The sequence below is a fragment of the Cinclus cinclus genome, chromosome 8 (assembly GCF_963662255.1).
Source record: "Cinclus cinclus chromosome 8, bCinCin1.1, whole genome shotgun sequence".
NCBI lineage: Eukaryota > Metazoa > Chordata > Aves > Passeriformes > Cinclidae > Cinclus > Cinclus cinclus.
The window spans coordinates 24,435,298-24,445,548 of NC_085053.1; the positions used below are offsets into that span (position 1 = coordinate 24,435,298).

The 10,251-nt window shown below is 40.0% G+C and overlaps 1 protein-coding gene across 4 annotated transcripts in view; it reads left to right on the forward strand.

Moving 5' to 3' along the window:
- Nucleotides 1-2,920, forward strand: part of ELAVL4 (ELAV like RNA binding protein 4) — a 61,722-nt gene extending 58,802 nt beyond the window's left edge. For 2 of the 4 annotated variants that reach the window (XM_062497921.1, XM_062497923.1), the window contains one exon: nucleotides 2,593-2,920. In XM_062497921.1, coding sequence (XP_062353905.1) covers nucleotides 2,593-2,920 — 328 coding nt within the window. Of the gene's footprint in view, nucleotides 1-2,438; nucleotides 2,442-2,571 lie in introns of all 4 variants that reach the window. The other 2 variants (XM_062497922.1, XM_062497920.1) reach the window with 2 other exon arrangements.
- The last annotated feature ends 7,331 nt before the right edge of the window (nucleotides 2,921-10,251 follow it).

Here is a 10,251-nt window from a genome sequence, read left to right on the forward strand (position 1 = left end):
TTTCAGATCACTTGCTAGTAGCAAAGCTCCTTATGTGATGGGTGATCTTGTATTTGTGTCAACACACTTGCACCAGTTTTGTGCGTGATTTGTTGGAGTTACAGCAGCTGCTGTGCTCATGGCACATAAATAGTTGAAACCTGCATAGCTCCTGAAGGTATCCAGGGAGAGGCTGCTCTCCAGTGAACTGTAGGAAGCATTAACCCTTACATCAGTGCAGTTTTCTTTAAGATGCAAAGCCTTATAATGCATTGTTTCATGCACAGCTTTGTATTGCACAGGTTTTACATCATCCTTCCTTAGAGCGTGGTGTATCCCTTAGTATTTCACATTAAATTTCACCATTCCAGAAAAGCAGTGTTTGCTGGCTTATGTATGGTACTGGCCAGCAATGGGCTTGAAGTTCCATCTTCCCCATTTTGAAATGAGCTGAAGCTGTTGGCTTGTACAAGCCCTGGCTGTGCCTTATTTCCAGTCCTTATTTCCACCTGTGGTGGAAGGAGCAGTAGAAATTGGCCTTGTCCAGCCTTTGTGCTGAACTGTTGTGATAATGTTGCTGGTTTCACTGTGCGGGAGAGAAACTAAAATGTGTCGAGAGGAGGATTTGCAAAAGTGAAGTTGAGTTGGAAAATTGCCACGTATTTTTAATAAACTGTCTGCAAACCTTCCTGAGGATCTGATGCTATGAGCATTTATGAACTGCTCATTTACAGCATAGCTACACCCCAGTGATGATCCTCAGCTTAAGATGTATATTCCAAGTGTCTTCTTTTTCCCTGAATATACATAAAAAGTGCCATCAGGCGTCAACAGAACAGCGAGCAGGCATCAAGTGTGTAGTTTCCTTTATGGTTATTTAATATACGCTGCCTAATATTGTGCAGATTGTTAAATGTGTGTGAAAATTATTACAAGTGTAAAAAGTTTTGGAGAGCACAAGAGCTCACTCAGCAACCAAGTCCCTCCCTCTGCTCCCTCAGTCATTGCTCAGAAAATCCTGAGGAATTATTATTCTGTTCTGGTATTAAAACTCATCATATTGAAGGTACACGTGAAACTGGATTTTTAAGATATTTCCTCTGTGCAGTTGTTATTTTAAAACATGTCCCAAAGTGTAGCTTCAGAAAGCATGTCAATTTTTTTTCCACACCGATGAAAGGAAAATTATGTTGATCCTGAGGGCTGATACTGCTTAACATCTTCATTAATAACCTGAGTCATGGGCTGTGCTGCGCCCTCCTCGCATTAGCGGGTGACACTGAATCGGTGAGGAGCAGGGGCTGGCACTGCTGCTGGCCATGGCTGCCACTGGGGAGATCTTGGAAAGCTGCAGGAATGCGCTGAAATTCAGGGAATGCAAATGTAGAGTTTAGCCGCTGACTGCTGCCTTCAGCTGCCTACAGGGGGCTTTAGAAAGAAGGTGAGGCCAAGCTTTTTGCAGAGGTCAAAAGCAGGAGGACAATAGTCAGCAGGGACAGGCTGCAGCAGGGCAAGTTCCACCTGAGGAGAAGGGAAACTCATTCACAGTGAGGATGGAGCCCTGCAGCAGGGGCTGCAGGAGCAGAGTTCCTGTCCTTGGACGTGTCCTGAGCTTCCCTCTGCAGGGCCTTGAGCAGCAGATCTTGTTTGAGAAGTTTGCCTTGCTTGGAGCAAGAGGCTGATAAGATGATCTCCACAGATCCTGCCCAGGCTTTGTTATCCCATAATGGATCTGTGTTCATAAACACCTGGCTTTATCTGCTCTCTTCGGATATTTGAGGTAAAGTCCCAAAGGACAATGAGGGAGAAACAGTAGGGTGCTCTATTGAATTCTGGGAGTTAGTCCCTTCATTGACTTTTTGAAGAACCTAAAGCCTGTCATGGAAATGAAGCCTCACAGTATGAAGGTATCAGCTGATGTGCTCATTAATTGTATTTATGTTCTGCTTATTCTACAATTGCTGCATAAACCTTCTTTGATATGTGGCTGGCTTTAGGACTTATTACCTGGACTTTTTCCCTGGTGTATGTCAATTAAGGACCATGTTAGGAGGAGAAATAAAATCTACCACTTAGAGACATCTTTCTAATAGTATTTTTAGCTGAAGAATCTACTGTTATAGCTGAATCCTGACAAAGGCACTTCTTATTAATCTTTAAAATAGGTCTTGAAGTTTGCTTGGGTTTTTTCACTGCAGACTAGTAGAAAATAAAGCATTAGATCTCTCTTGTCCTGAAACTTATATCAGTGCTGGGAATAAGTGGCAAATTTCTACAGCCCCTTTTTACACGAGCTGTTGTTTATCACGGCATGTGCAGGCCCTCTCTGACTCAGATTGTCCTCAAGCATTTCTTTTTTGAGGTCTTTGTGCACATCTAAGCAGGGCTTATCCTCGGAGGGAGATGCATTTATGCCCAGATCTGGCAATTTTACTTAGTGCAGCTCCCCTCTGCTTCAGCAGGTGTTAGAGAACAAGGGTGGCTCTGTGGTCATCTTCCAGGGACAGGATCCAGACCCTTCACTACCATTGCCTTGTTTACTTGAAAGTCTCGGACCCCTGCAGCTCGTGCCAAGAGATATATTTAGAATAGACCCCTCTTTTTGCTCGGTAGGTTTTCTCCGATCACAATTGATGGTATGACGAGCCTTGTGGGAATGAATATCCCTGGTCACACCGGGACTGGATGGTGCATCTTCGTCTACAACTTGTCTCCCGACTCGGATGAGAGCGTGCTGTGGCAGTTGTTTGGTCCCTTTGGAGCGGTCAATAATGTCAAGGTGATCCGTGATTTCAACACCAACAAGTGCAAGGGATTTGGCTTTGTCACCATGACCAACTACGACGAAGCTGCCATGGCGATTGCCAGCCTTAATGGATACCGTTTAGGAGACAGAGTATTGCAAGTTTCCTTTAAAACCAATAAAACCCACAAATCCTGAATTTCATATCCTTACTTACTAAAATATATATATATAAATATATATACGAACAAAACAAAACAAAAAAAAAACTCTTCAAGGCTTATATTCAACCATGGACTTTATAAGCCAGTGTTGCCTAAGTATTAAAACATTGGATATCCTGTGAGGAACAGGAAAGGATTTTATAATGCTTAGAAAAAAAAAAACCTTTGATGCATTGAATGTTCTTTCATAGCTGTCGTTGTTGAATATAATATACATAGATAACAATGTGCAGGGATTTTTACCCGGCCAGCTAGTTTTACTACCTTCCTTGAAGGTGGGTCTTTTTAAGATGACCATTCACTCATTTGAAAAAATAATAAAACAAAAAACAATTTTTACGAACTAATGGGATTAAAAGCGAGAAAAAAATTTTTGTTTTCTTTTCTGTTTTTTCAAAACATTGATTGAATCAGATTGGTAAACCCCCCACACAAATTAAAGAGGAACAATAAAAATTGCAAAAAGAAGAACATAATTTTGCAACTTTTTTTATTTTTCCTTTTTTCTTTTGTATCATGTGAACTAAACAGTCTTCTGTTAGGGAATGGGGTAACGGGGGATACCTGATGACATAACAATTTAAATAACATTAACAATGTTGCCAAAGAGGTGGTCTCTTTGCTGAAAATGGGTTTCAAGAAAAATCTATTTTTATAAAATATAAAGAATTTTTACAAGAGAATCTGGATTTGAGAAAAAATATTTTGACTGGCTAATTTAGGGGAAATTGACAACTTTGTCATGTTCATACTGCACTGGTAACTTTTTAGAGATCAAGATGTGTGTTTTAAACTGGATTAGTAGATTGTTTTTTGAAGGATGGGCTACAAACAGATGATCTTCGTATCTTTTCATAGCATGTAATAAAAATATTAAATACAGTACGGGAGAGTGTTCTTCCCAGGCACGCAGTTACCCACAGTCAAAACCCAAAAGCAAGGAGATGAGTTGCAAGACGGTTTTTCTTTAAGTCATCAGTATGGGATATCAGCAGAACAAAAGTTAAAAAAATTAATTTTTTGATCAAAAACTTCCTTGGTTTGAGCAGTAGGTGCTACAAAATTATTTACATATCTTAGTATCATAGTTAAATGTAATGTGTTTAGAAAAAAATACATTTGCTTTAAATTTGTTAAGAATTTTCAAATTCACTTTATAGCCCAAGCTAATATAATTGGGCTGTGTTGGCACATTTGGAACACTGTTTATGTTGCTTGAAACACTTATTTATTTAATTGCCGATGTGATGCATATGGCCAAAATCAAATATAGCTAGTTTGGCTAGTCTACTTATTTGTTTACTTAAACTATGGGAAGAAGCATATTATTGTGTCATTTTGTTGTGTGTGTATGTGTATATATAATATAAATATATATATATATAAAGTTATTTTTTCTTTTGGTTAATTTATTATAAGTTGTAACACTTTGCTAGTTTTGTTTGTATATGTCTTAAAATGTTTTCTTATGATACTTAAGTGACAGAGGTATCAAGGTAACTTGTGTAGAAATATTGTTTGATATATTGTCATGTTTGTTGTGAATATTTTTTCTTACTGCACAGTAGAAAAGAAAACAACTGGGTCTTTATTTTAATGTAATTCAGATTGGGGAAAACAGAGCTAAGGGAACAAAATGACTGAGGGGGTGCTCTCCCATGTCCAGTGCACTGATCATTTTAGTATGTTTGTGCTTTGTACGGTTATATATTTAAAACAAAAAAGGGTCATGCTCTTCCCTGAGTACTAGAAACAGTTACTCGCTATGCATAATCTAGTTGATAGTTAAATTTGCTATTGCTTTTCTTGTCTTGTTATATAAAATCTTTTCAATACAAGTTTAGTCTTAATGGTAATAAAACGTTATGGTTATTTATAACTTGTGCTTATTTTGTGCATTTTTTCCATGCTATACCCACTAACTGCATGTAGACTAAGTATCGTTTTTTCACACTGAAGAGGCAAACTTTTGTAGTAGACAAATAACTAAAAGCAAAGGCTGCATCATAATTTTATCAGTTTTTTACTTTAACAATGTTAGATTTTAGTTTAAAGGAACACTCATTCAATGTTCAGGGAAACCTTTATACATCATCTGCTATGAATGAGCGCAGTTTGCTGGGAAAGTTTTGATGCATTTGCTAAGCATTAGTGGGGAAGGCATGTCAGAATCTTTTCTCTACGATGTGTTTTACTATCTGAATAATAATAATAATTTAAAAAATCTTTCTTAGGACCAGGCAGTTGTATACTTTAGTTATAATGAATGACTTCATGTTAACCTTGCTAGTTTAGATCATTTCTGAGGGAAAGTATTGTAAATGTTTTTTTCATAACCTTGTTGTGTTTGAATTATTTGTACTTTAATTGTCCAGACAATAAATGAAAGTGTGTAGAATGGCTATGGACTTTCCACCTTTTTAAGTGTGTTCAGATGTTTTAGTATTCCCAGCTGCACCTCAGCCGAGGTAGAGGTTTAGTGTCTGATTCCAGAAGCAAGGTCTTCAAGAGAGAAACATTCTAGTCAAACCAGATTGAGCATATTCATGATTTGTTTTTTCCTTCCAAAGGCCAGAAAGAATCGGCCATTTAATTTAAGATGTTGAACACCAAATACCAAACTGTAACTTTCATTTATTTGAATGTGGAAGATGCTGAAGGGTTTCTACTATATACAGTATTTTTACACAATGAAAATATTAACTCAGTCAATATCAACACTTTAAAACATAGTGAGCAAATTTCAGTGATAATATCCGTTTTTAAGCCATCATTTAGTTTGACTTTTCTATGAATATGCTATGAATGTCATGCAATATGAAACAGTGTACATATTGTCTGATGTACAACAGTATATATGATCACATTCCAAATTTGATTCTTTTTGCCATGTGTTATAACTAGAGTTGATACTTCTTTCAGTTGACTTGTTTGAATCTCATTAATACAAATATTCACTTCATGTTTATGTTCTGTAACATTCACTGATTGAGAATATGTACCTTGTAAAACTGCAGCATTGAATTTCGTAACTGAGATTAGGAAACTATCAGAGGGCTGGATGGACTGTGTGGTTCTTCAGCTCCTTCACCTATTAATAAACTCGTGTTTTTGTGAGATTAAGTTACTATGTTGGTTATAATAATTAATTTCAAGCCACAGAATGAGTTTGTTCTTAAATTTACAGCTTGCTTAATTCATCCTTAAATCCACCTCACCATGCCATTGTAAAAAGCAGAAGTGGTTCATTTGGTCTGTTTAAAGACTTGACTCTGAAAAACACCATTCTTCCATCTACCTATATATGTATATACACATATTTTGACTATATACATATATATATACTTTCTAACATGCACCAGCCCATTTAAAAGAAAAAACCTGCACTTTCATTTTAAGGAAGTGATATTTTATCACCAGCACTATTTGCTATGGTTTTATCTCCTTTATAGCATTTGTTAGGGTTGTCACCTAATTTTTCTGCAGTCCCTTCTTGAGAAAGTAGTGAGACCAAAATCACCGTATGCTCTGGATGCTCTTAAGACAGAACACAACTGTCATTGGGGCTGGTTTTGATTCAGATTATCTCCCCACTTCCACTTAAAGGTTGGCTCCTTGTCTTTACATCTCATAAGGTGCCTGTTTCTCCATTCAGCAGCTTGGTGAGCTTCTGTGAGCACACCAGTAACATGAGAGAACAGACTCTGCCAGCATTAGGGGTCTGGGATGCAAAGTTCAGTCCCCCTTTTGAGAGTATCACAAATGGGAAGAGGATAACAACAGTCACAGACAGGTTTCCCATGCTGCTCCTATTAGGAGCATTTTCAGGAAGTTTTACTGAAACAGTTTCTGCCCAGCTGGGATCAAAACCACATTTCACTAACACACATTCAAAGTAATCAAGGTTTATATTTCCTTCTTGAAAGGGTAATCACTCTTTCTGCAATTAGCGAGCCTGCTGCATAAATGGAAAATCACCTGGGGGAGGGTGTTTCAAGTGCATTCACTTTGTGTTCCACTTCAGCTTGCCTTAGTCACAGACCTGGGCTTGGAATGCACTGAGAGTGTTGGGAAATTAATGGCTGACAGATCCAAGGGAGCAGTGAGCTGCCCTTAAATTCATACTGGGGCCACTCAGCTTTCCTGGTGCCCAGGACTAGTAGCAGCCAAACAGAGGTGTACTCTGGTGATCCTCCTTTCCAGTGGGAAGGGTGTGTAGGGGGGTCTGGATGCACTGCATCGGGCAGGGGCAGCTGCCTGGGTCCTTGGATTGGCCTCCAGATAAACAGAGGGCCGAGGCACAGCCAGAGCTGCTTCAGGGAAGCCTTTCTCCATCACCAGAAGCCAGGCAAGGCTGTTACCTTGCACATCTTACATGGCTACAGAGAGATGAGGTAAAGCCAGGTCAGAGAGTGATGACAGTAAAGATTTGCTCCCTGCCCTGGAGATCTTGCAGACTGAGCTCCCTGCACAGAATTCATTGTGCATACAGAGCAGAATGAAAGGAGATCAAATCCAGCATAACTTCATAAAAGCTCTGACATGTCAGACTAATACAGTATCTCTCTTCTAAAAATATCTGACTTCCTAAACCCAGGAGATGGGATGGAGCCAATCCAGCTGAGCCTCAATAGCTCACAAGGGGATACATCAGCTGGGCACAAACAGGGACTGCTGCAGGATGGGACACAAGGCACCAATCAAACACAAAGGTACAAATCCTGTGGGACGCTGCACTGGGGCATTGCTGCAGTGCAGCACCTGTCCCCATGCTCAGGACACTGCTTTCATCCCAGGTGCTTGGGGGGGTACCTTCAGCTCCCTGGGGAGTGGTGGTGCTAGTGCAGGAGGCACTCCTGAGGCCTCTCCAAGAAACACTGTGTGCCCCTGGTTTGCTCGAGAAATTCCAGTGGGATCATGTGGACTACAGCACCAGGGTGATCAGGAGAACAGAAATTCTGAACAGTCTCACCAAGCTTGAATTGTTTCTACCTCCCATAAACACAAAACCCGTGTTTTTAAAAAGCATATTCTTGTAAATCTCCCAGAGCCAAGCATTAGAAAGGGCTGCAGAAAGAAAAGTACCCAAAAGGAGGGGTCATACAAAGGCACCCTGATTTAACTCACCCACATAAAAGACAAGAAATATGACTGGTGCTTGCAGATTAACACTTTTCTGAAATACTCTTTCTACTCACAGTAGAAATAACTGGGAAGATGGATACACACACGCAACAGCTGCTTTTCAGACACAGTTGGGAGTTTTGCTTGCCACACTCCTGAGGTATTACTGGTATTTTTAAATGCTGGTCCAGCATATTTTAAAATATTTCATCTTAAATTTCATTCAGACTTAAATGTTACAGAGCTGCACATTTTTTCTTTTGCAGTAGCAAAAAGAATAAAATCCTAAAACCTCTATTCTATTAATTCCACACTAAACCTCCTGTCTCACATCACTGGGGTTTGGAGCTGCCAGGAAGCAAGACCCAGCTACTGCTGCTTACAAACACAGTCTGAAGCAGGTTCATATTGCCTCTACCAGAGAGCAAGCAAACCCATGTGCTAAGTGGAGCACGCTCTGCCAACAAGTCCAGAAGCTTGTTTTTGTCACCAAAAACACGTGTCCTCTCCCCATGCTCTCCAGTAAGCCTCATGCTCCTGAGACCCCTGGGCCCTTGTCAGGTGTGACACCCTCGTCCTGCCGCTGGGTGATCTTTGGTGTGAGCCCAGCCTTGCTCTGGTGTCTGAAGGACAGGAATTACTTCTCTGCCACTCCACCCCATGGCCCAGGGTCCCCACACTGGGGACTCTCCCTGCAGGTTGTTCTCTTTCCTGGCCCACTGCATCAGCCATCACTTAAAATAACCAAATTCCCTAAATTCCATTTCTGATTTGCCAGCCACAGTGGCCCAGTTGCCATCACTCGGGAGGAGGAGCAGTTGAATTACCACCTCTGGCCTTATTTTGTCCGTCCTGAGCACTTCTTTAACACAGCCACAACTATTCAGGCCCTCGGTTCCCCCCTTTCCAAGGCCACCAGTTTGACCCTGTCCTAGACAAAGCCATGTTTTTGGTGCCACCCAAGGTTGCTGGGGCAGGCAGTGCCATGGGACTGGTGAGTCTGGCAGTGCCTGACTCCACTGAAGTGCTCCCAAGTTCTCTTTCTCTTCCAAGACCCAGGCAGGAGCCTGAGATGCTGCATAGTGAGAGCACAGGTGTTTCATAATGACACAAGAGTCTATCAAAGTAGAGGGGGGGAAAAAATCCCTAAACTCTTAAAATGAACATAAGCAATGCCCTTGAAAGAGCCATCATTTACAAATAAATCCCTGTTAAGAAAAAGAAACCTGCCAAAGGAAACAGAGTTTAGTTTGGAGGTCTTGGCAGTGCTGGGGTATCACTGTGTGTGTGTCACTGAGCATGGCTGAACTGCCCCAGAAACCTGAAACAGTATCGAGGCAACTGGCCATCCCAAAATACTAAATTTTATTCAGTGACTTTTAAACACACACACTCTGAACATCAGGATTGACTAGAGTTGCCACAATCCATTTGTTTTAAAGCAGAACTTAGACTTTTCTTCCCTTGCATTTTGTTGGAATTGCACAGGTCCCAACAAAATGATATGCAAGAATTAGCTCTTTACGAACAATACAATTCTGATTTTAAATCAGCACATGAGACAATTAATTTTGTAAGATAAGGAATCTGTTGCAAATATACAGCAGTACACCCACACATCACCATCTGCTGTGGAGAATTAAATGTACAACTCACAAATTAAATCCTGCAAAGTTGGTGCAAAAAGGTCCTTTCTTGAATTTAAACAAGGCTGTGGAAACCTGCAAACACATTGCAAAAGATCATGAAAACAATAACAAATTTGTCCATCTGCAAGTCAGTTCTATCAGGGTTGCAGTTTTGTTTCATTTTTTATATTGGGTGCATTTGCAATAAATGTTGCAGCTCACAATGCAAGTTGTATAAACTATTTGAGCTCTCTTGGCCAAGAGAAGTCACTCTTGGAGGTACTCCTTAAAGGTTCCATAACTTTACCCCAGGTCTTCTATTTTTACAGAGAGGATAAACAAAACCAAAACAAAACAGAAAACAAAATTCCGTTTTTTTTCATACTCAGTTTATTGAATAAAAAAAATTTGGCAAATCTGGCAATTGTTGTGGATGTTTTATTATTAGATGTATTAATAAACACTGTTCCACTGAAGTGAGGAAAAATAAATATCAACAATTACTGCTGCCATGAAAAAACCCTGACAAGCACAAATATCTGCATCCCTTTGA